The sequence below is a fragment of the Neopelma chrysocephalum genome, unplaced genomic scaffold (assembly GCF_003984885.1).
Source record: "Neopelma chrysocephalum unplaced genomic scaffold, ASM398488v2 Primary Assembly neopelma1_24, whole genome shotgun sequence".
NCBI lineage: Eukaryota > Metazoa > Chordata > Aves > Passeriformes > Pipridae > Neopelma > Neopelma chrysocephalum.
Window position 1 is genome coordinate 40366981 of NW_020897693.1, and position 25380 is coordinate 40392360.

At 40.4% G+C, this 25380-nt stretch overlaps 2 protein-coding genes across 3 annotated transcripts in view; one reads left to right on the forward strand and one right to left on the reverse strand.

Moving 5' to 3' along the window:
* Positions 1 to 9817: 9817 nt before the first annotated feature.
* Positions 9818 to 18719, forward strand: PSMC1 (proteasome 26S subunit, ATPase 1). Its single transcript, XM_027673363.1, has 11 exons — positions 9818 to 9893; positions 10278 to 10331; positions 11152 to 11248; positions 11661 to 11785; positions 12270 to 12455; positions 12677 to 12805; positions 13684 to 13780; positions 13974 to 14163; positions 15165 to 15316; positions 17528 to 17682; positions 18441 to 18719. Exons 1-11 carry the CDS (start codon positions 9891 to 9893, stop codon positions 18573 to 18575), a joined length of 1323 nt encoding a protein of 440 aa, XP_027529164.1. The 5' UTR covers positions 9818 to 9890; the 3' UTR covers positions 18576 to 18719.
* A 2788-nt stretch (positions 18720 to 21507) lies between these two features.
* NRDE2 (NRDE-2, necessary for RNA interference, domain containing) overlaps positions 21508 to 25380 on the reverse strand; it is a 32031-nt gene continuing 28158 nt past the window's right edge. For both annotated transcript variants that reach the window (XM_027673353.1, XM_027673346.1), the window contains exons 13-14: positions 22962 to 23033; positions 21508 to 22296 (exon numbers count right to left, since the gene is read on the reverse strand). In XM_027673353.1, the coding sequence (XP_027529154.1) occupies positions 22171 to 22296; positions 22962 to 23033 (198 nt within the window). In that variant the 3' untranslated portion in view covers positions 21508 to 22170. The remainder of the gene's footprint in view (positions 22297 to 22961; positions 23034 to 25380) is intronic.

A 25380-nucleotide genomic window follows, 5' to 3' on the forward strand; every position in this document is an offset into this window, starting at 1 on the left:
ACCAGGAGTGAAAAAATGGAGTTGTCAGTCTCCTTGATTACAGCCGATTCATGAGACTTACTGGCTTTCTGGGAACACACCATTGCTGTCACCATTTCAGAGGAGTGCCCCACTTCTCATCACTTTGTAGATAATACGGTTTGCATTTGCCCAAGCCCTGGCATGGGTATTTCACCTTTATTGAGATACTTTCAAGGCCTCAGTTGTTGCTCCAGAGGAATAGTGCTTATGTTAAGAAAAAAAGGCAAATATTATGTCATTATCAATCAGATTTAATATAGAGAAAAATTAATGTTATTTTTTACTCATATTGTAGAGAAGAAAACTATTTAATCTCCATACAATATCCCACGTTCAGACAGAGTGGAGGTGGACTAACAGTGGAGAGGGCCCCTGGCTACCTTCCAGGGAAACAGTGATAGTTCCTATTTAATTGCTATAACATCAACCTGGAAGTGCTTCTAATTTACAAAGTAGTAACTGTGCTTCAGTCTGAATAGCCAAAAGCCTGGATTAGGAAAATACCCTGAAATCCTAGCTAATTCTCTGAAACTTCAAAGCTTAAACAGAAGACAGAAGAATGAAGTATAAAAAGGTTGACAGTGCTGCTAAGGAACCAATAGCAAATTTGGTAGGTTCTCCTCGACTGTTTTCTCTAACCTTTTCTGTAATCCTGCCCCACAGAAGCCATCAAGACACTTCCCCATAGCGTTCCCAGCTGTTGCAGGCAGAACTGAATTTACTTTATTGCAACAGTGTTGTATTCAGTCTCAATTAAATGTGCTCAAGAGATCCATTTTCAAATGTTATTCATACTGTATGACCAATTCTTCATTTACAAAAGGAGCATCCTAAGATAAAAAGACCACAAAGTGAGTAATTCCTGTTGACAGAAAAGTTCCAAGAAAGCAGACTTCAGCAGAAGGAAATGAGGTGCCACATACTGCTGGGAAGCAGACTGTCCCTACCCAGAGCCACTCATAGCCAGGGTGGGACATAGCCAGAGGTGTGTGTATCCAAACATTTCGTTTATTGTCAGTTTAAACGTCTTTATTCCAATACTCTTTTTAGAGGAATACTCCACAGACTCACATCTGGGCAGCTTGTGCAGTAACATTATGTTCTGCTACTTTGTGTCATCCTGGTATCCCTATTTACATACAACCTGTCTCTTCTTAGAAGTTCTATTATTCTATTATTCTGTTTTTCTCAACCCTTGCCATGTATATACCCTGACACACATTTAGATTTCTTTTCTTTTTATTTATTTTATTTATTTTCTATTTATTATTGATTTTGCAAGGTTAAATATTTCATCCTTGGTGATTTGTTTATCACATCCTGTTCTGTCATTGTTTAGTCTCTCACTTTATTATGTATCTACGATTGAGCTAAACTGGCTATAAGTGTCTCGCTTGTTTTCCTCTGCAGCTGCGACCATTCTGTGTAGGAAGACAGTTTACTTAGATTGTAATTGCAGAGAAGTGCAGTATCAACAAGAGCAACAACAAACAATATATGAGTGACTAAGGAGAAAAACATAGCAACCTAAAACAAAAAGTTCATCTTTTCGTGAAGACGAAAAGTATGCATGCACACAAAGATCTCTGCTGGCAAGCTCTATTTGAGAATCACCAAAATAAGAATGAGGATCTAAAAATGTTAAACCCTGTATTGAATTTTACTTTTAAACATAAAAAATCACTTATGTATTTGTGGATGAATACTGTTATGTTGCCATGGAACTCTTTCTTACAATGCATGATTTGTTCTTAATATGGATTTTCTACCAGATATACTACTAATGTAGTTTGAAAGGTCCAGGCATTTGGCTTCCACTATTTCCCTTGCACTACATAGCCTACACATTGCTGCCTTTCCTCCCTGATTTGTCCTGCCATAAGCTCCTTCTCAAATTTCAGCCCTGGACTCAAAGTTGCACACTTACCTTACCTTTGTACATGCATTGCACTCCTAGCACACCGAGGTGAACTGAGTTATTAATCTTTCTTCAATTCAAACATTTCACTTCTTTGGTCAGAAGTGTCTTTATTAAGCTAGATATATATTAAACAATGTTGCTGGTTTTCAATTTGATTTGGTGAAAGTATAAAACTGATCTTACAGGCAGCCTCTGATACTGCCAGATCTGATGGGTTTGGGGGGTTTTTGTTCCTACAGCATAAACATAAAGAATATGCTTGGTCAGCTAAGGTTTGTATGACAGTCTGGGTTTGGGAGAGGAGGGAAACGTTGCTTATTTCTCTTGTATCCCTAAACTGAGTTTGGAGACAGACCTCCAGGCAATTAGTTAGAAACAACTTAAATCTGACACTCAGCACCAGACAGTTTCTGAAACTGCAAATGTTTTTCTACACTGCATCCTGCAGATATATGGTATATCTCTGAATCTGATTACAGAGAAGCACAAGTGGATGGAACACATATACTCACAAAGAGAGATACTGATAATAAAAGTACAGTCAGTTATGGAAGGACATTAATTTCTCTAAATTAAATTATACTCAGATCCAATGATAGATACAGTTCTGTATAATAATTACCCATGGTGCACTGTGTTTAACATACCGTTTTAGCTGGAATTTCTTTTAGTTTTGTGAAGGACCGTTGTTTCTCTGAGTGACCATCTGTCTTTTTTGTTGCTGGGCTGGGGAGATTTGGTTTAACATGAGCTAAAGAGCTCTTCTTTTAAAAGCTGACAGCAGAATATGTGGACATTGTTGTAACTACTGTCCCTGTTTCATATTTAATTAACTGGAACACTCCCAAGAGGTTCCTGAATCCATGACTCTGCCATGATACAATCACATTTCATGTATAAATATGTTTGGGCTGGATCATTATTTGGATGTGAGACCTGCCAAACAATACACTGCTGCTGCAGAAAGTTGTCTTTAGGTATTAAGAGCAATGAAAGCAGGATAATGGACCAGAGAATTTTATCTCTTGCTGTTGGTTCACATCTAGTCTGTGTCAGAGAGGTCATTCAGACCCAGCTTGGGGGTACTATCATAGGTTACATAAATTTTTTTATCAGACTGAGAAAATTACTCTGAAAAAAATGATGTCTCTTCTATCTCTAATTGTATGATTTTATATATCCTTGGTTGAAGCCTTTCTCTTGTCTTAGAGTCATCACACTAATTGGCATAATACTTTTGACATGAAGAACTGTGCACATCAGCTTGTCATCAAAACTCTTCATAGTGCCATTCAAGAAATCACTAATACAGTAGGTGATTTTACATGTTTCAAATGTAGTTGAGTAAATAGCATAGCTTCTAAAACAGAAGACTAGGAAAGAAGTGGTGACACCCAAAATGTCATAGTAGGACCCCAGTGAAGTTTAATGTTATTGAAAAACAGTATAATTCTAAAAAAAAAATCAAACTCGTTCTCTGAACACTTCACACTATAATCACACAATCATAAAATGGTTTGGGTTGGAAGTGATCGTAAAGATCATCTAATTCCAATCCCCCTGCTGTGGGCAGGAATGCCACTCACTAGACCAGGTTGCTCAGGGTCTTATCTAACCTGGCCTTGAAGAGAATACTAAGTATATTATCCTAATAGATATAACATTTGAATAATACAGTATGAAGGAAACGGCTGTTAATGAAAAAGAAGGAAACTGAAATAGAGAGCTGTATTTACATCAGGGAGTACAGGCAATTTCACCAACTGCAAACCTATATCTGAAAACCTTTGCCAAGGCTGATTTTATGTGGGACTGGAAGGAAAGAAAACTATATCAGGGAGGGACAAAGTTTTTTTCAACAGACACCTTCGTAAAATATAAATAGTTTCAGAATCACAGCACCTGAATGACTCCTATGCTTTTCCAGACAAGACTGGCATTTCCAAATACTCCTGAATTCATCACCCTGGCAATTATTAGAAAGGTCCATATAAAGAAATACCCAAAGCAAACAGGAATTCATGCATTTCTCATTTCTCACTTTTCACGCCAGTGCCACACTCATTGCACTGGATTCAGGATCTTTTTCAGCTGTTTTGCGTAGACAAGATTTCTGCACAGCCTTTACAGTAAGTGCTGACACTCCCATGATTGGACTTTAGTTCTTATTTTCAAAGTTATCTTTCAATAAGAGTATATTTTCTATGAATGAGCAAAGGAGAACTAAAAAAAACAGTCCTCAGCAGCCAAAGAAATCATCTGTAGAAACTGCTGCTTGCAAGTGAGGATGACTGATTTGACTAACTCAACAGATTCAATTTGCATTATTAACAATAAACATAATTACATAAATATATCAACCATACCTCCAGATAGTGCTGCAATTACAGGCTGATTGAACAGACTATGCATCATGAAACCAAAGGCACAATTACTCAATAGAGGATGTGAACATGGTGAGATACTTGTGCAGTATTAGATTACAATGCTGTAGGAAATGACAGAGAGGAGCCATTACATTAAAGTCAACAGATTATTGCAGAACCAGTACTTCAGGGAGGAGCAATTAAAACCAACCTATCTTCATCTCAATTCCAGTGGCAAGGTGGTGAAGGTAGTGACTCCTAGGTTACCAGGGACATTAAGATAATTCCACTTGTTTTTCTGATGTCTCAGACAACTATTTCCCATTCTCCTACACTGACGATAGCTCTCTCCCCTCTTTCCACTTTCTACTCCGGTTAATACTTGGGTGTATTCAGGCCACTTATGCTTTTCATTGTTAGGTTCAGCCTTTCTTTCCATCTGCTTCAGTGGGCTTTGGGACTGTCCCTAAATGCTTTCTGACTTTAAGATTGTCCTCCAAACTACTGTCTTTAATGAATGCTTTGCTGGTGTATTTGTGCTGATGTGCTTTGCCCTCTGGCCTTCCTCTGCACTGCACTGTGAGGAGAAGCCCAGTGGAGCAGGCATAATGCCTTTCTTGGGCTTTGCAAAGCATGAGCTCTTGCAGCATTAGATGAGTAATTAGAACAACTCTGCCCTTTCATGACAGAAAACATACAAATCATTATCAGTTAATAAAAAACAATGGAACACATAGATACGGCAAACATTTATTACTGTCTAAGAATTTCAGACTCACAGCATAAGTAGTAGTCAGTATGATATTTAGAAAGCATTTTTATGTGTCTTTAGAAATACTAGTTTCTGTAAAATGAAACAAAAAGCCTATTTCATGCTTTTCTCTTTCCATAAAAATTATTTTGATATCTCTTCATCATTTGACTGAGTCCTGCCAAGTGGCTCTGGAAGAAACTAATTTGTGTGAATGTTGATGTAATTAATGATTATGTATTCAGCTTGTTAAAAACATTCTAGACTACTAGTATATCAATGAGTTGACTCTAAGAAGACTGGGCAATGGCATCTTTTCAACACCAGCCAGATGAAGAACTGCCTGCCTACAAGACTATGAGGTTTAACTTAGGGGAGTTGTGTGTTGCTTTGAGATTTCCAAATGACATCATATAAAGACAAAGTATATCACAAACATAACTTTTAATAAAATTACTTGTCCTGTAATATTTTGAAAATGTGTATGAAACAGTCTTCAAGGTGCCACAGCACTCAGAGATTCCCAAAATTTTACTACCAAAATTTTTGAAAGCATCCATGCACTTCAGATGTTTTGAATTCTGCTTGTCCAGTTCCAAATAATTCCTGCTCCAAGAAATCTGCTTTCCAGTGGTATTCAGACCACAACACCAACACATATCAGTGGGAGCTGGAAAATGAACTGATTCAAACATACAATAGAAACTTCAGGAAAAACAATGGAGGTGCAGGTGACGTTCCTATTTTTAAAATCACCGTATTTGAGTCTTGGTGATGGGAGAAGGAGAAAGAAATCATGTTGCCTGACAGCAGGCACTTATTAGAGCAGCTTAGTTTAAAAAAGTCATGTCCCTAGTTCCATGGATGGGCAATGTAAAGTAAAAGACTCTTCCAGAAGATGGTGAGCCTTGTTCTGAGTTGGCAGAGAAACTTCACTTGGCTGATTCTTTGAGGAGCCTACAAGGGTAAAGTATCCTGCTAATAACTACCCTTCACATAGTTACATGCCAGTTAGTAGGTGGTAGGAATACGTTCCATTGTGAAAATGTTTGAACAACTTGTAAGCAGAAGAGAAGCTTAATGGTTAATTGGGTACCTTGACATATGCACACTTAAAAAAAAATCCAAATGGTCCCTAATAACCTGCATTTTTATTTGTTTATTGAAGGGGATGTAAGTTCTTAGCCTATTTATGAAAAGAGAGAGTCCAAATTGCAACTTTTGTAAATGTGACATACTATATGTAGCAGTAATAGCAAGATCTTTTTCCAATCTGTAGGTTTATTTAATTTTATGCAAACATAAAAAGCTCTAGGCAGCTAGACATATATTAAGAAAGACAAATTAACATCAAAAACACAAGCAATCCTAGTAATTTCCTGTATGTGCAAAGGGAAAATAAACCTCTTTGCTATGTACTAATCCCAAGCCCAATATTCCCCCAGCCCTCAGCTGCCCTCTTCCTCCTCAAAGGCCTGGGAACAGAGCTGGGGGTTTTACAATATGCCAAAAAGATCAGCAGTAAGCTTACTGCAGAATGAAGAGGAGGGAGTAGAAAACACCAAGAAAAAACAAAGCACAAAAAACCCCACCCTCCCCGAACAACTCTACAAAGAGAAGCTTTTTGATGCCCCCAAGGCTATGTTCATCCTTAACAAACACGGACTGTGTGTTCCTTCCTGTTACCCCTGCTCGCTCTTTCGGGTTTTTTTTTCTAGTAAGCATAACACAAGAAATCAGAGGCACTTGGATCATTAAACATATTTATTGTTTAAAGTTCCTAATTTGGCATTATCTGTACTCTGCGACCAAGCCAAAAATGTGGATGTGCAAAATTAAGGCAAGCCAGGTTACAGAACTGCGTTTCTATAGGTCTTGCAGCTCACCAGCACTACTAACCCCAAGAACTGAAAGCCATTTACCAGATCACCCCAAATCACAAATTGGCTCAAAACCCACAGCATTTGCCTCCTGTAGTTCTGCCACAGCTGTTTCATAGCATGCATTTAAGCAAATGAGCTGAGGGACAATCTTGATAACACCCTTTTACTATTGCTGCCACATATAATTTCCTAATATTTAAAAAGGCTACCAAACCAGACATGCTGTCACAGATTTGTCTTGTGAGCTCACACGTGCAAAGTTCAGCTTTTACACTGACCTTACACCCTTACCATTGAAGTCAGCTTGGGCCATAATCATCCCACTTAAACAAAAGCCTCTAAAATCAGGCTTTCATAAGAAAAAAGTGACAAGAAATCTCAATCATGAATAGAACTATCAATTACAGGTATAATTGAAAATAAATATGAGTATGTCTGAATCCAAAGGGAGGTTGAAGGGAAGAAAAATTGTATATATTTGAGGGAAAGGATGTTCTAGGACCTGTACCCTGTAAGAAATACAGATGCAATCCTGAAAGACAGTAAATTCCAAAAAGTGAATGCTACTAAATAAGAGAACACCTATTTTTATTTAATTTCATTCCAATGTCCTTAAAAGTTACAGAACAGCTGATACTGTAACAAAAAGACAGCTAATTCATAAAAGAATAAAAACAATAGAAAAGTCAGATTAAATCCACAGTGCACAACAGTAACCCTTGTGAACAAACAGAACCAAACCAAAGTAAATTATCAAAACCTCATACCTTTCTACACAACCCTGCCAGTTACATTAATAACTAATAAAGTTCCCTACTCAGACAGGAATGTCAAAAGCAGACACTGGAAGTTTCTACTGCATTTCCCCAGGAATATCGCAGACCAGTAGAACTCATCGTATGTATAAATTATGTTTTTCTGGAGGGAGGGATTTCCTGGAAACTTTTCCAGGGTTCTTACAGTGCTACCCATAAGAAAAACAATTCTTACAACACACACAAAAATAATATGTTTTTATATTGACTAGCTGATGCAAGAGATGGAAGGAAGCGTCAGGTCTAGGAAAAAAAACCCTGTTACTTCAAATATAAGGCATGAAGAACATTTGCCACTCTTCTTCCTCTGCTTCAGCTCTGTGAACTCTATGAATAGAGATCAGTTGAGAGCAAGAAGTCCTGACAGAAAGGTCACAGTGTGTCTTCTTTCTTGGCAGTTAAAACTCAAGAAGCTTAGATTTCTTTCCTAGACATACAAACCACCACCCCACCACACTCTGATTTGTATTTCCATTCTTTCATTGCAGAGAAGCTTTTCTGGTTAGTCTGTCTGCAAGTAACTTTAAAACAACGTTGGATGCCTTCATTTATTTTGAAAACACAGATGGAAAAATGCTATGGAAAAACAAACTTTTGGAAGAAGAGCTACTGGCATTTTATACACAGAATGAATGCCTATTTATATTGTTGGAACAGTCAAAACACAAGGCAGCTCAGCTACAGGTGGAGAACCACCAGAACCAGCAGCACTTTGAAATCATTTGCTGTCAGCAATACTCAGTATATTATGGTCTCGGTAGAGATCCTTCCATGCATGTTGTAAAACACTAGCTCTAGTTTGGCTCCTTTACATACTCCAGGCTACACTGCTGTCCTCTACAGCGTCCACACACCTTCTTCCACAGCACCAGGCCACACACTGAAAGGAGAGTTTGCAATATGTGCAAGGCGAAATTGTGACTGACTAATTCTTCATGACAGCATATTTTAAAAAACCTCCCAAGACACCTGACAGGAGCAGGACTTCTTCCCAGGTAGGCACACAAAGCAGGCAAGAGCTGCACTCTTTACACTTCTACTTGTGGCACAATGCATCATGAGTGTTTTGGGCTTTCCAGGAAGACCCCTCTCAGTGGTTAAGTAGAAGTGCTGAAGGGAGGTGACTTGAACTCCCAGGATTAAATAGGCATATTTTCCCATGATATTCAGAGGTTTTAGTATCTTTTTTTGTGGATATTAACATTGTGGCAGCTGTTACCATGTGCTTCCTGTTTTGTTGTGAATTAAACTGTAAGATTTATAAGAAATATCTCATGGGGAAAGAACTGTTTTCTTCTAAGTTTCAAGGCTGGAGAAGGCAGTTTCACACTTTTGAAGCAAAATCTGCCTTAGCGGACTGTTTAAAATATCTTCTCAGCTCAGAGAAACAATGTGTTTCCTCTGTTAAGAAACGTGAAAAGTGTTATTAATCTGAAATTGTATTCAAAACCTGCTACTAGGAGAGCAGTAGCTGAAATGTGACCGCAGAGTGCCACAGGACAGAAACCCTTATGCTCTCCAGTGAATTATTCCAGGGGGAGTCATTCAGATGCGGTTTGCCTGTGGGCAGGAGTAACCCACAATCCTGAGTTGGAAGGGACCCATCAATATCGAAGTCCAACTGCTGGCCCTGCACAGGACAGCCCCAAGAGTCACACCATGTGCCCGAGAGCACTGTCCAAACGCTTCTTGAACTCTGTCAGCCTTGGTGCTGAGACCACTTCCCTGGGGAGCCTGTTCCAGCACCCAGCCTCCTCATATCCAACCTAAACTTCCTCTGACACAACTTCAGGCTATTCCCTCGGGTCCTGTCACTCGTCACCACAGAGAAGAGATCAGTGCCTGCCCCTCCGCTTCCCCTCGTGAGGCAGTAATCAGTTGAGTACCAGTGCTGTCCCCGGTAAGGCTACCCGGGACACACCATCCACAGCCGGGGGCTCGGGTGGATCAAAACGTTCCACGGCCCACATCGAAGGCCCGCCGCACTCGCGGGGACACCGCGCCCTCTCCCGGCCCCGGCCGGATTGACACCCGCTCGGCCCCGCCCGCGCTTGTCCCTCGCCGCGGCCCGTAGTGACGCCGTCCGATCCGTCCCGGTGTCGTGGGGGTGTTTCCGCTTGTCGGCGGCGGGCTATGGTGAGCGGGGCTCGGCCCGGCCCGGCAGGAGCGCGGCCCGTGGGGGCACGGCGGGGCTGTGGGCATGCCAGGGCTGTGAGCACGGCGGCGCTGTGCCGGCCGCGTCCCTCGGGCGTCCGCTGCCAGCGCCCAGCGTTTTGCGGAGTCACCGCCGGCGCCTCCAGGCCGGGCAGGGGGGAGCGCGGGCGGAGGGACCGGGCCGGGCACTTCTCTTTGTTTACTGGCTCTGGGCAGCCGGTTGGAGTGTATTAGTGCTTCATTTAGACGGGAGAAATGCAGTTAACGGCGTTTCTGTACATGGAACTGCCCCTGGGCTCACGATTCATGGAACTGTACACGCATTTGGGTTTTTTTATTTTGTTTTTTTTTTTCCCTTTTGTCTAGGGGCAAAGTCAGAGCGGTGGACACGGTCCTGGTGGTAGCAAGAAGGATGACAAGGTAACAAATACTTACAGGATGAAGTACAGGTGTGCTGCTACAGAGCTTGGCTGCAGTAGCCTTCTTTATACTATTTTTTTTATTATTATTCTTGTATTTGGAGCTGCATAAAACTGCTTTTGCTGGCTCTAATGAATGTCTTTATCTGTTCTGAGTGTGCATTGGAGAAAACAGGTGCTGTTCAAAATTAGGAAAGGGGGCTTAAGGGAAACTGAAGCTACTTGACAATAATTTATTTTTGAAAAGAATAAAGCTATAAATGTGTCAGGGTTCAGAAAAACTAATTGCCTTCAAGGTATCACTTAAGGAACTGATTTTGGCTTGAAAGTGACATCATACAGTCACCTGCATGAGGTGTGTCCTTCACATTTTGGGCCTTTAGAGGCCTTTCTGGTCTCATTTGGGAGTGGAAGTACAATGTACATGGCAGGCAGTGTCCAACCTGGGACACTGAAAGTGTGTTATCCTTTCATTGAAGTGCAGCAGAAAGGTTCAGATTCGATATTTTCCTCATCCTCTCATGTATTAGTTTTGTTTGTGATTTATATGAGGCTTGAGCCTTCCATGTTCTATATTTACTGAAAACAGGCAGAAGTCTAAATTGGAAAGGGGGATGTAAAATAAGCAGGAGAAGAAATTTTTTTGTAAAAAATAAGAGTCATATTTCTTTTGGGCTTCTCGTTCTAGGTCCTGAGGAGACAGTTTTGTTATGAAGCCCTTCACCTTGCGCTCTTTCTCAGTCTGTGCACCTGTGTGTATTTTCTCATTGTTATTATCCTGATTTCTTTTTTCTTTTCATGGAATTCTTTTTATGAACAAGGATAAGAAGAAGAAATATGAACCTCCAGTTCCAACCAGAGTGGGGAAAAAGAAGAAGAAAACAAAGGGACCAGATGCTGCCAGCAAACTGCCCCTGGGTGAGCATTCTGCCTGTCCAGCAGTGCTGGGCTGTTTGCTCTTCGGGAAGTGTGGAGCTGTCCTCTCCTCTAGATCTGGCTCTGGGCAGGTCATAAACACAAAGCCAAATGGAATTTTGTTTCTAATTAACATGGAAAAAACCCGCAAAATAAGATTATTGTTTTGCAAGATGCAGCCTGTGAATTTCCCAGTAAGAGAGAAAGGAATTGAAGTGAGAAGAAATTCAGAGAAAACATTATCTTTAAATATGTTTTTTGTCTGGAATTGCAGTTGGACAAGAAAAATAGTGACTTCTGCTTATGTAGGAGTTACTGCCAGAAAAAAACCCCAGGATTTCTGGAAATGAATTAGTGAATAATTGGTACCATGTCAAACTTGGTCTAAAATACTGGGATTCTGCTTTGGTTACAGTGACTCCTCACACACAGTGCAGACTCAAATTGTTGAAATTGGAGAGAATTAAAGATTATCTGTTAATGGAGGAAGAATTTATCAGAAATCAAGAACAGATGAAACCTTTGGAAGAAAAACAAGAGGTGAGGTTTGAGTGAACTGTTGCTTCTAATGTTACAGTAAGTGCTCTAATTAATGTGAACTTCATACCAAAGCAATGGAAATAAAGTGCCACGAATGTGCGAGTTGATACAAACATACTAGGTTTATCACAATTCTTCATTAACTGGCTAAATGGTTTTAAACCAAGCATGGATTACTACAGATTGAGGCCACGGTAATTTTTTGTTTCTTAATGCTCTGCCAAAGTGCAGCCCCCAGATATCCATCAACAGAGAAAGAATATTCTACTTATTCACGTCCATATAGTAGAGTCCATAGGATAGGACTAAAATAATAGTGGGTTTTGTTACTGGCCTCTGCTTTTATGCCTTTTGTGGCAGCAAAACAACAATAGGAAAGACTAGTTTTGTTACGTTTTGTCTGAATTGACAGTGAATTTGAGCCAGTGTTGTACAAGAACGTTTTTTGCCTGTGTTGTCGTTTCTTGGATTCCCTTAACAACAGGAAGAAAGATCCAAGGTGGACGATCTGAGAGGAACACCGATGTCTGTGGGTACCTTGGAGGAGATCATTGATGACAACCATGCCATCGTGTCCACGTCAGTAGGATCAGAACACTATGTCAGTATTCTGTCCTTTGTGGACAAGGATCTGCTGGAGCCAGGCTGTTCTGTTTTGCTAAATCACAAGGTGAGTTGTTTTTATGAAATTTAAGTTTCTTACAAGTTCTTGTACTGTTTTTAACTTGCCTTTTTTATCTGAGAACCACACGAGAGAGAATGCTGTATTGTACGTATGTATGTATGCCGTGTGCATTTCACACACCTAAATAGAGGGGCATTGAGATCAGGTTTCAGCTTGTATTAATAATGCTGCCTGCCTTCTTTGACAACTCTTAATTCTTGAATTAGGTTCATGCTGTGATAGGAGTCCTGATGGATGACACTGACCCTTTAGTGACTGTGATGAAAGTAGAGAAAGCCCCTCAAGAAACGTACGCTGACATTGGTGGCCTTGACAACCAGATTCAAGAAATCAAGGTATTCAGTTGTACTCACAGAGTTAAGTAAGCCAACATCGTAGCTGTTGTGTTAGGAGCTCAAAACAGCGGGACCAGCTGCTGTTCATGTAATGGTGGTTTGTATCTTGCTAGAGTGCATTTCTTCATTTGATTTTGCTGGGCAGGCTTGTGGACCTCAGTCTTTTAAGTGGATCTTCAGCGGCTGCATGCACAGGAACCTTTCACAGTTGCTCTGGATCTTGTAGAGCCCAGAGCTTGTAAAATCTCTCCAACGACCTTTTATTTTGCAACATATAAAGTTAATGATTGTTGCAATTAGAGAGTTAAATTGTAAAAAGTGCAGATGTTGTTTTGAGTGTCTGATGCCCTGCAATCTGAGCATTTAGTGCTGGGCTTGTTTTGTGTTTGCATTTGTTTGTTGTTTGGTTGGGGGGTGAGGGGGTGTTTTCTACCAGCAGAGCTGTGCCTGAACCCTGGTGAAACTCAACCCTTTTTGCTTTGGGTAGGTGTCCAAAACCACAAATGCTCTTAAAATACTGATCTGTAGTATCTGGTAAGACTTTATAGAAGGCATCCTTCCATAAAGTGTCCCCCTGCCCTAAGGTCCTCCAGGAGTGGATCCCTCATGGGGCTCTAAATTCAGCATGATGCATTGAGGTTGGAGTAGGGGAAACACTCAACTGCTCCTCTTCCACATGGCCAACAGAAATAATAGGAAAAGTTGTGCAAATAGAGTAGTTGTCTGCCTTAGGATTGGAGGCAACAGAGAGCCATGCTTTTCAAGGTCTGTCTTGAAAACAGTTAAGTTCTTTTTGCCTTTATTACTTTTAGGAATGCTGTTCTAGAGATCCCCACAGATCTTTATAAAAACACACATTTGTTTTTCTTCTGCTGCAGGAATCTGTGGAGCTTCCTCTTACCCACCCTGAATATTATGAAGAGATGGGTATAAAGCCACCCAAAGGAGTCATTCTGTATGGACCACCTGGCACAGGTATTTTACAGTGCAGTAACATCTGTGCTGAGATAACACAAGTAAAATAAATTATGCTTGGTCAGTATTTGCCAAGTCTGTCACATGACTTTTGTTAAGGCACCCCTCTCTCTCTGCCTTCCTCCCTTCCCCTTCTTTCCTTTCTCTGCCCCCTCTGCAAACTAATTACAATATTTCTCTCATCTAAAAATAGGTAAAACTTTACTCGCCAAAGCAGTGGCAAACCAAACTTCAGCAACCTTCCTGAGAGTGGTTGGCTCAGAGCTCATACAGAAGTACTTGGGTGATGGCCCGAAGCTCGTGCGGGAGCTGTTCCGCGTGGCAGAGGAACACGCTCCATCCATCGTCTTCATCGATGAAATCGATGCCATTGGAACAAAGAGGTACAGTGTCTGAGCTCCCACCTCACACATGGGTATTGCCAGGGACAGTTGCCAGGGGTTTATTAGAAACACTCCTTTGCAACTATACTGAGACTCAGTTTTTTAGTTCTGCTACTGTTTTCGTATACTATTGTTGATGCAAGCATTTCTAATAAGTAACACTTCAAATAATTTCTTTGGAACCAAAATATATTGCAATATTTTCATATTAAATAGACATGACTGGAGACTTAACTTCTGTTCTCTTGCTACCTGGAGGCATCTCTATGAGAGAGTGTCAAAACCAGAAAGACATGCTGTGTATACGTGCATATGGGATCCCCTAACTGCAAATCCAAGTGTACAGTAATTGGCTTTAGCGATCCAACAATAAAGCAGAATACTTAGTACACAGTATATCCATTTGTCATTTGCCTCTCTGGCTAAAAACTTATGCTCTAAGAACATTACACAGTAAGTTACTGTCCTGGAGAAGCATTGCTTATGCCACACTAAACTGTTGTTGAGCCCATATCCAAGCTGTATTACTTTGAAAATTCTGTAGGCTTGTTGGAACTGTCCAATACAAATAGTCTTTAAAGTAGTCGGTGTTTTCTAAATAAATTAGAAGGTGCTCATATACATTATACACGGCCACTAGCTGCTCCCCAGTGTATGGATGCATATGCTTGTAAGAATTAGGTTTTTGCCTCTTTTTATGTTAATTTTGTTGGGGGGAAAGGAGATATTTTCAAATATGTAAGGAACTGTGGAAAAAGAATATATTTCCTTTGTATGATGACTGTTAATTCCCCAGCAACAAGAATAGTTCAGTGTCTCTTTACATACTTAGATGCCACAATGATTCTGAAAACCTGCGTTTTGTTTTGTAAGCATAAACATTAAATGTGAAAAAAAAATACCCTGTGGATGTTTAAAAAAAAATACCCCTTCCCCGCACACTTTGCCACTTTGTGGCAGTTTACATAGTGCTTTTTCTGACTGTGCTCTTTTTCTTAAAGGTATGATTCAAATTCAGGTGGCGAGAGAGAGATCCAGCGCACAATGTTGGAACTGCTGAACCAGCTGGATGGGTTTGACTCTCGGGGAGATGTTAAAGTTATTATGGCTACAAACAGAATAGAAACACTGGACCCAGCTTTAATTAGGCCAGGTAAGGGACATCCTGCTGTGTATGCTTAAGCCACTTTTCTTGTGAAAGGACTTGTCTAAACTTGACAAACACAGGCGGGTAAAAAGAATGCAAGTTACTGCTTTGTCCTTTTCACCATCTCATCTCTGCTGGTGCATCTGTTAAAATTGGAACCCATTTACGAGCCTCCAAATAGGAGAAAAACCTTTGGAAGAGAAGAAATGTGTTAATTCCTCTGACATATACATAACAACTTGAATATTCTTCCTTTCTGTGAAGGTGGCACAGCCATTTTAACTAGTTGTTAAGACAAGCTGTGTGCAGCAGCAGCATTTCACTGACACCTGCAGCAGCCGGGGAAGGTGGGGCAGCACCACCTGTGCTTCAGGGATGAGAGCCTAAGCCTTAAGGGAGACAGCCTGGATTCTGGTGCAAGGAAACCAGGCTGCTTTCTTACTGAGCTGGCACACTCACGTTTGGGGGGTGAGTGAGGGAGATGTGTATGTTACGTGTTGAGCTTGAACAGGGACAGGTAGTATTTCTAAATGGCCACTAAAAATGTACCAAGACATAATGTCTGTGGTGTCTGTTAAATCGGAAGGTAGAGAGCAACACAGAGATCAAAGGATTTACCTTCAAGTAAATATTGAAGTTGTAAGTATCCTAAATTGTAAAGATACTCCTAAAGTAACAGAGTTAAGATAAAGATAACTTAAGATGCAATTGTCAAAGAACTACTCTGAACACTCACCTGAACGACTAGACCTGAGGAGTTTAGAATAAAAAGCTCCACAGTATAAAGTTGCTGAGGTATGTTTGTGTTTTTCAGAAAAACTCTGGTTTTGTCACCATCTTAGCTTTACACCCTTCAACTCAAACCCAGTGATGTTAGAGTACAGAGGAGATAATACTCTGCCAGTATTGAAAGACAGCTAAGATGATCTGGAAGTTGTTGGAAAGGAACTTCCTACACCTGTTTATCTGATATTTAAATAAATTACAGCCACAGCTTGAGCAACCAGGGCACTTCTAGCAGCTCGGTGGACTGATTTACCATTGTGTATCACACTCTGAGTTGTCTGATGTGGTGCTTTCACCCCTTTAGAAAAGATGTTTTAAAGAAAAACAGGAGTGATTTGGAGACAGAAAATATCTTTCAAAAGATTGCTCATTTGAAACAATGGGTACCAGAATATCCAAAGTCCTTACTGACATAGACAAAACAGCGGGTAGGGACTTGCAACAAAACTATTTTTGCAAAATCTTTCTTCTTTAGTTAGGAGTGTTTGATTTTGGTTTTGTTTCTGGTTTGTTTTTTAGGGGTTTTTTTTATAAGGAGGAAGAGTTATTCAAGTTGGCATAGTGATTTATCTTCTGTGTGTGTGTGTGGCAGAAAATTAAATTTCAGAGCTAAATGTAATTGCAGTGTAGAACGAAATGTATTACAAGAACATAAGTATTTCATTAACACTTTTCTGTGCTGTGATACATTGGGATTTTTTATATTTATATGTGACTCAAGGAAGGTTTCTTATATTTCCGAGGTGAGGGGGTCTCTTGCCTGCACTGATAGACTGTTTCAGCATCACGGTATCTTTCAGCTCCAGTAGCTTCCTGTTCATTGCAAATAGTCTGATCTCACTTTCTACTCTAAGACGTGATTCATTGTGACATGAAGAATCACAGAACTGTTTAGTGGAAAGAACCTTTAAGATCATTCAGTCCAACCATTAAGCTAACAGGGCCAACTCCACCACTAAGCCATGTCCCCAAGTGCCACATGTACATCTCTTCTGAGCACTTCCAGGGAGGGTGGTTCCATCACTTCCCTGAGGAACCTCTTCCAATGCTTGACAACCCTTTCTATGAAGAAATTTTTCCCAATATTCAGTCTAAACCTCCCCTGGTGCAACTTGAGGCCATTTTCTCTTGACCTATTGCCTGTTACCTGGTAGAAGAGACCAACCCCCACCTGTCTACAGCCTCCTTTCAGGTAGCTGTAGAGTGATAAGGTCTCCCCTGAGCCTCCTTTTTTCCAGGCTGAACAATCCCAGCTCCCTCAGCCGCTTCTCATAAGACTTGTGCTCCAGGGCATTCACCAGCTCCTTTGCCTTGCTCTGGACACACCCCAGCGAAACAGTTGCTGTCAGTCAGACTTACAGATGTTCTTCCTGCTCTGTTTCCAACAGCTGCATGCAAAAAACCTAAGACTGAACTTTTTTTTTTGCACAGGACGTATTGATAGGAAAATAGAGTTCCCTCTACCTGATGAAAAGACGAAGAAACGAATCTTCCAGATTCACACAAGCAGAATGACGTTGGCAGATGATGTGACTTTGGATGAGCTGATTATGGCAAAAGATGATCTCAGTGGTGCAGATATTAAGGTCAGTGCCCATCACCATTCTTCACTTCATTTTTACTGCGTCCAAAACTGTTGTCTATTGAACTGTTCTCTAGTTCCTTGTGTTTATGTTACTGAGGGACAGTTGGATGGCTTTAAAATACCTTTTATGCATGACATGTACTCTGCTGTACAAGTGGGAAATGAAAAAAAACGTAATTATGAGGAAGCTTGTGCTGGTAAGAGTACATACCTGTGTTATATGAATATGAAATTTTAAAAGTAGCAAAGTGCAAAAAAGGGGAATGTGGAATTTTGTGCAAGGTATATTAAATATTACTTAAGATAGTGCAGGATAAAAAGCAATTTTAGGGAATATGTTGCAAGCAGATAAAAATTTAACTGTAGATTAGGAAATTTCAGGCTTTTCCAAAGCCCTGGCTAGAGTTACCACACTCATGAGCTTAAACCAACATCACATGTCTCTGTTATCTCCCTGCAGAAGGATCACACAGTCCACTGGGGACAGAGCTGGGTCCGTCTGTCCTCGCATGAGGGAAATAGTGTTGTTACAAAGCTGCCTTTCTGTCAGTGAAGTGTTTCTCTGACTATTCTGTCCTTACCCAGCCTGTTTTACATGCTTCAGTGCTACTGAACAGTGTCAAACTGCAGAACATAGATTTTGTTAACACTCCTCACTTTTACAGTCTTCGGAGCAGTATGAAGATGCAGCTGCCTTCAGAGGTGTGACTCGAAGGGGTTGCAGAGCGACCATAACTGTTCTTGCTTTCTGTGTTGCAGGCAATTTGTACAGAAGCTGGACTGATGGCTTTGAGGGAACGGCGAATGAAAGTAACAAATGAAGATTTCAAAAAGTCTAAAGAGAATGTTCTCTACAAGAAGCAGGAGGGAACCCCTGAGGGACTGTATCTTTAAGTCCTCACTCTCTGTGTTGATGAGAGTCTTGTGAAAAACCACATTGCTAATTTTCATTCATGAACAGGTTAAAAGCTGGTGGGTTGTGGTTTTTCAGTCAGTGTAACTCTTCATTTCCCAATAAAACATTTATTTGAATTGAACCACTTTGGTGGCAAAGCCCTGCTATTTACATGGAACTGTCTGTTGCATTATCAGACTTACCTTCAAGAGAAAGTGCTGGTGACCCATGAGTGCTTGTCTGAGTGACCCACACCTTGCCAGGCAGGGAGCAGTGCAGGAGACCCACCTCTCAGTCCTCCTTAGGCAGGGCAGTCTCTTACATCTACTGCAGCATTGCTGCTGCTCTTAATTACCTTCTTGTTTTTAGGGGCTAAGACAAGTCACTTTTGAGTAACTCAGTGTCATATATACCTGAAAATAAATGACAAATATGCAACCTTAACATTGAGACACACTTTAAAAGTACCCATCTCTATCACTTGTGCCTGTAAGAGAGCAAGATGGACACTCATTAGTAATCTTAAAGATCCAAACATGATTGGATAAGGTACTTGTGAGATTAGTTTATAAATTTGTTTTTCTCAAGAGGGTTACAGTTCATTACATAAACATCCAAGCGAGATAATGTCTCTGAAGGGAATGAAGCACAGTAGGAACAGGTTCTAGAGCCCCACGCTGCCCATGTACACACTGGTCAGGCACAGGCATTGGCCAGCCTAGGTGCTGGGTCTGTCACATAGCAGATTGCACATAGAAATTAAAACTACAATTCACACTTGGTGTTCTGCAGCATAATCTTGAATTCTTCCCATCTATACAAATTTGTTGCCTGCAGCTTCATCTCCATAGGGGTTAGATTTCTATTGGCTCGGTTGTAGCCATGCATATACTACTTATGAAGTATTCTGTATAGTGTACTTCTGTGAAGGACTTGTTAAGTTCTAAGGAATTAGTTTCCAAATGTTTTACATGTGACGTTTAAGGTTTATATAAAGTTCCATATACAGACCACAGTTAAGCAATGTGCAGTCTTTGTTCTGGAAACTGAGAGCAAATGCTGGCCAGTAAGAGAGCAAAGTTACACACAGAGCAGTGCCTTTGATAACTGCCAGTGCTGTAACAACAATGGTAGCACCAAGGCCAAGAGATTTCGTTTTTCCATGTAAAAATTATGTGGCTCATTGTTAAAAACAAACCCTACAGATGAGTGGAGTCTTTTATTTAATCTGGATGACAGAAACCCTGAAATAGAATTGGTTTTCATCTGCAGATAGAAAAACAAGTTTTATTACCCATTCTTATAAACCTTAGGAGATCTGTCTCCTGCAAAGGTCACAAAAAGCCAAGGATTTTTTAGCACTTTCTAATCATGGCAGTTGCTCTCATCGATGCTTGAGGGGCTGAAAAGCTTTATGATGTCTGGAGAGCAAGGCACTTTTTATTTGGGACATGGCTGTTAATTCTGGCTAGAAGCAACAGCCACAAAGAAGTTGGTTCAGCTCCCTGAAGAAAAGCTGCATTGCATTAAGCAAAATCCAAGGACTCTGTTCTGGTACCATGTCTGCCACCACAGGAACTGAAAAATAAACATATTTGGAAATTTAGTTCTTACCTTTTGCAGAAGAATTTGACTTCCACCTCTTTGGCCAGCATTTCTGAAATAGAGTCCCAAGATCAAGACAAAAGTAATAAAGATCAGGAGAAAGTGAACAGTTAGCATAGTCCCCACAAGGACAGAAAAAGTTACTGGAGTCTAAATTGGGCAAGACTCCACGAGCTCCAGGAAGTGAGCAGGCTCTGACCACCCAAGTGAAGAAAGTAGCGCAAGCGCTGGATTGGGAAAAGCTGTGAAAGGACTCAGGGGACAGGATGCAAGGAAGAGAGAAGTGATTGAAACAGAACTAATTGCTGCCATCACTGGAAGTTTTCAACTGTGGTTGGAGACAGTGCTAGGTAATCTCACCTAGGCTCCCTGTCTCACAAAATGTTGGACCAGATGATCTTTCAAGGTCCCTCCCAACCTGGGCTGCTCTGTGACTAAGCAGGAGCACAATCAAGTTGATCCCCACTCCACAGCCCTTTCAGGGCTTCAGAGGAAACGGCGTTCTGATTTCAAGGGAAAGCATAAACAAACACAGGCAAAATTTGTCATGTTACTGTTCAGACGCAGTAACTTCTACCTCCATTTCAGGAGCTGTCATTTTTGTAAGAAGCACAGATTTAAAATATAAAATACTTATTTCTCACAAAGCCTAATCAATTACTTCCACAGCAAAACCAGCATCACTTGGAACTGCAGCAATATAATAAGGCTCTTCAGAAGTGCTATAAGGCCATTTAAAATTATACATATTCCCTGTAACATTTAAAATAATTTTATAAAGGAATAAATGAAGTGCAGCCTTATCTAAAATGTATTCTATCTTGTATTGTGGTGCTACAGGCAAATCCAAGCCACAGGTTGTATGGCTTTGTCCAGACATAGTTTCACGTTATCACATCTCACCAGCTGGATGATCCCAATTATTTTAGTGCTGTTAGTGACAATTAGTTTTTTCCTGAAAAACATCTGAAGCAGTTCTGGGTATTCAGTGGCTGCAGTTACCCTCTTTTCAGATGAAGATCCAATATCTGAGTTCTCAGGTCTCAAGAGTAGGGATGCTAAACAGTCTTTTCCATATTTCAGCATATTCTGTCTTATAAAATAAATATATAACATAACTGTATCCTTAAATTGTTACCATATTTCATATGACTTCTCTAGGAGCTTGACTAAAGACTCTTGGAATAGAAGCTACTATTTAAACAATCATGTTTTGCCTACTCTGCCTTCTCTTATGATGATTGCCTGGATTTGGGTCAAAAGCGAGTAATCAATTACAAAAACTTGTTTAGAAGTGAGCTGCTTAGAGATGCCATTATGGACACATTTTCATTTTTAATACACTTACAGTTCTATTAATAAACAAAAAACAAGTTCCTTTTGAATTTTCAAATATTCTGGTATATTTTTCATAAATATTTGTATTAAAATGGTCATCTGTCAAAGTATACAAGTCCAAAATAGGTGCCTGATCAAGCAGAGATTTATCTTTTACTCACAGGATATGTACAGATGTAATGGTTGTTTGACTTAGTAGTTATATATACACACACGCATACCAAGCTGAAGGAAATTACTGAAGTCTGCCAACTGGAGGACAGTGGAGCATCCATTTGGCAGATGTTTATTTCCTGTGCTGCTCACCAAACCATAGTTGGCATATACTGAACCTCTACAGGACCCTAGGGAATGTAATTTCAAACAACAGAATAAGAAACTGGGCAACATTCAACAGGAGGCTATTTAAAGAGGGTATCCTTCTGTGGGAGCCAGCACTACTTCAGAGAAATGGATGCATTTTTGTGGGCAAAACGCAGTCCTTGATTCCAGAATGCTTGCAGCTAGCAGAACTCCATTTTGATGGGAATTTAAATTAAAAGAAAGTACATAGTACCAATGTGCCAACAGAATTCTTGTATGAAAACAAATGGATCTAATTGTTAGCTTTGGAAGTAGCTTCTGTACTTTCTCCATTTCTGCAGTCTTCTTTTAAATCTCTAATAGTAGATCCAGCTCTTCCATAGGTACTCTCACTCTTAATTCTTTTTCAGTCATTAGATCAAGTGTCTCTTGCACATCATCAGGGAAATATTCTACTGCATCCATATAGAGTACCTGAAAAGGCAACAAGAATGTTTGCTGTGCCATCTTTCTATCACAGCGAGAAACATGGTATAAAGAAGTAGTACGTAGATAGGCAACAACTCTGTAGCAAGAACATAAGAAATATATACTACTTTAAAATAATACAAACAGAATTAGTACTTCTACAGTGACAGCCAAGTAGACGCTTAATCAAGAGACTTCCAACTTTTACTAAATAACTTTATTTAAAAAGATAAAAGAGAAGTCAAGAGGCACTGGAGCATTTGCAGCATATACAGACATTACTTGAGGAGTTGCGGGTGTTCCTCAATAATTTTCTATACTATTAACTACATACATTTTCATTTGCCTATATATTTCTGGTACTATGATGCTCATGATAAAATACAGTCTGAAAGTCTCAATCACTTCTAGATCACACAGGACTTATTACTGCTGTGCCTCAATGCAATGCAACACTTTTGTGTCCTGAAACACAAATGGCACTGACTACTAACCATGTTTCCGTTTCAGATGCATCTCTTATTTGCAGAAAATCTTAACAGTACTTCCTCAGCAATTTCTTCTTTCATTTGCATATAACTCACTACAACAGCTACTAAAGTCTAACTTTTTTTCAAATACAGAACTTCATAAATTAGAATATGATAGGTTTACATGTTTTCTGTGCTTACCTTTGCCCAAGGACAGTTTTGAAGGGCTTTATAAAACAATCCTTTACTTTTTTCTTTTTTTCCTAGTGAAGCCTGTGTGAGAAAAAGAAATGTTCATAATTCAGTGCAGTAATAGCTGAAATAATGAAACAATTACCTATGAGATAAAGAAATGATTACTGAAAAGCTCAGAGTTCTTCTGCTGGGGAATCCTTATTACTATATCTTGTGGTAGCTATTCAATTTGTCACGTTAAACTGGTTACACTCTTCAGATGTCTTTAAGGAGTTTCAAGACTTTACTTGTATGACAAATAATAGAACAAGAACTCACAGAAAGAACCTCTGGTATTTCAGTTCAAGTCAGTACCTTTGCCTAGATAACAATGCAGGAGTGCAGATTATTAGCCAACATTTATATCTGATATGCTACACATACACTGCACAAGAGTATCTTTGGTACAATGCAGGTGGTAATCCATTGGTTTTATGCACTGAAGAGATCACACACATACATGTTCTTACCCAGCAGAAGCTTGGTAAGGCTGAATCTCCTTACATATAAAAATGTATATGACAAATTAGTATTTGTCTGAAAGGAGTTAAAACTTCTTCCTCGAAGTATCCATTTAACTATGTCATACAAGTACAGAGCACACAGCTATCATGAAATTTAGAAGAGAAAGGCAGCAGAGGTCAGTGCGCTGAACGGTCTCCATAGCTTCAGTCATCCCAGTTACAGATAGAAATATTTACACAGTTTCTGTGAAGAAATCTTTTGAATTGAAAATCTTTGAAAAACACCTCACAAATGCAATTTTATGGCAAATCTAAAAAAGCACCAATTTCAAAGTACTGAAAATACATTAAATATTTTGTGATCTTTGGAGAAGAAGAGATCTTCGATCATGAATTTACCTTTTCTTTTGTTCTGACTACATCAGTACTGTTGCTAAAAATCAGCAACTTGTTCCTTGTCAAGTTTTAAAATACAGAAATTATTTTTCATATTATTAATACATTGGTTGTAGAAACTTGTGCTGTTCTGGTGCAATCAAAATCACAGAATCTATTAGGTTGGAAAAGACCTCTGAGATCACAGAGTCCAACCTTTGAACGAACACCACCTTGTCAACTAGACCACGGCAGTAAGTGCCACATCCAGTCTCTCCTTTTACTGAACAGCAACGCATTTCACTCACTCACAGGAAACCTAGGGCTGCACACTAATCTTTTGCAGCTCTGCAAAGAGCTTTCTGTAACATTCTGCCTTTGCATTCTTCACAGTCACTGAGGTTGGAAGGGAGCTCTGGAGACCGTGTGCTCCAAGCCCTCTGCTCAAAGCAGGGTCAGTGAAAGCAGGCTGCTCAGAGCCACATCTCTATGGACAGAGACTATATAACCTCCAAACCACCTCTTCCAGTGTTTCACAACCCTCACAGCAAAAAACCTTTTTCTCATGTCTAAACAGAATTTGATATATTGATTCAGCTTGTGGCTTTTGCCTTTTCTCCTGTCACTGGGCAGCACTGAGAAGAGTCTGACTGTCTTCACACACTCTTATGAGGTATTTCTATACAATGACAGTATGTTCCAGGACCCTTCACTCCTCCAGGCTGAACAATCTCAAGTGGACATTGTCTTTCTCGACTTCCATAAGGCCTTTTGATACTGCCTCCCATAAGATCCTCCTGAACAAGCAGTTGATGTAAGAGTTTGATGCACAGACAGCAAGACTGATGGAAAGCTGTCTCAAAGTCTGGGCCCAGAGGGTGGAGATCCATGGAACAAGTCTAGTTGGAGGCCAGTACCCCTGGGGACAGTATTGGGTACAATGTCATTTAACATGTTTGTTAATGACCTGGCTAATGGTGCAGAGTACACCCTGAGCAAGCTTGCAGAGGCGTAGCTGATACACCTGAGGGTCATGCTGCCATCCAGAGGGAACACAATGGGATGGAGAAATCAGCTGACAGGAACCTCGAAGTTCAACAAGGACAAGTGTAAATTCCTGCAACTGGGAAGGAACAACCCCATGCACCAATATATGCTGGGGCCTACTCAGCTGGAAAGCAGCTTGGCAGAAGAGGAACTGGGGGTCCTGGTGGACATTAACTTGAGCAGGAACCAGCAACGTGTCCTTGCTGGAAAGAAGAGCTAATGGCACCCTGGACTGCATCAGGCAAAGCACTGCCAGCAGGTTGAGGGAGGTGATCCTGCCCCTCTACTCAGCACTGGTGAGGTCATACCTGACATCCTGCATCCAGCTGCTGGCTTCCCCGTAAAAGACAGACATGCAGATACTGGAAAGAGTCCAGCAAAGGGCCACTAAGATAACATGGGCATCTCTCCTAGGAGGGGAGGCAGAGAGAGTGGGGACTCTTTAGCCTAGAGAAGGCTTGGGGGGTGAACTTATACATATATAAAAATGCCTGAAGGGA

Bases quoted from the DNA above. Each gene is read 5' to 3' on its own strand.
- PSMC1 (XM_027673363.1), top strand. The intron at 12,456-12,676 runs GTGAGTTGTTTT...TTCTTGAATTAG, and splicing joins CTGTTTTGCTAAATCACAAG to GTTCATGCTGTGATAGGAGT. The intron at 17,683-18,440 runs GTCAGTGCCCAT...TCTGTGTTGCAG, and splicing joins TCAGTGGTGCAGATATTAAG to GCAATTTGTACAGAAGCTGG.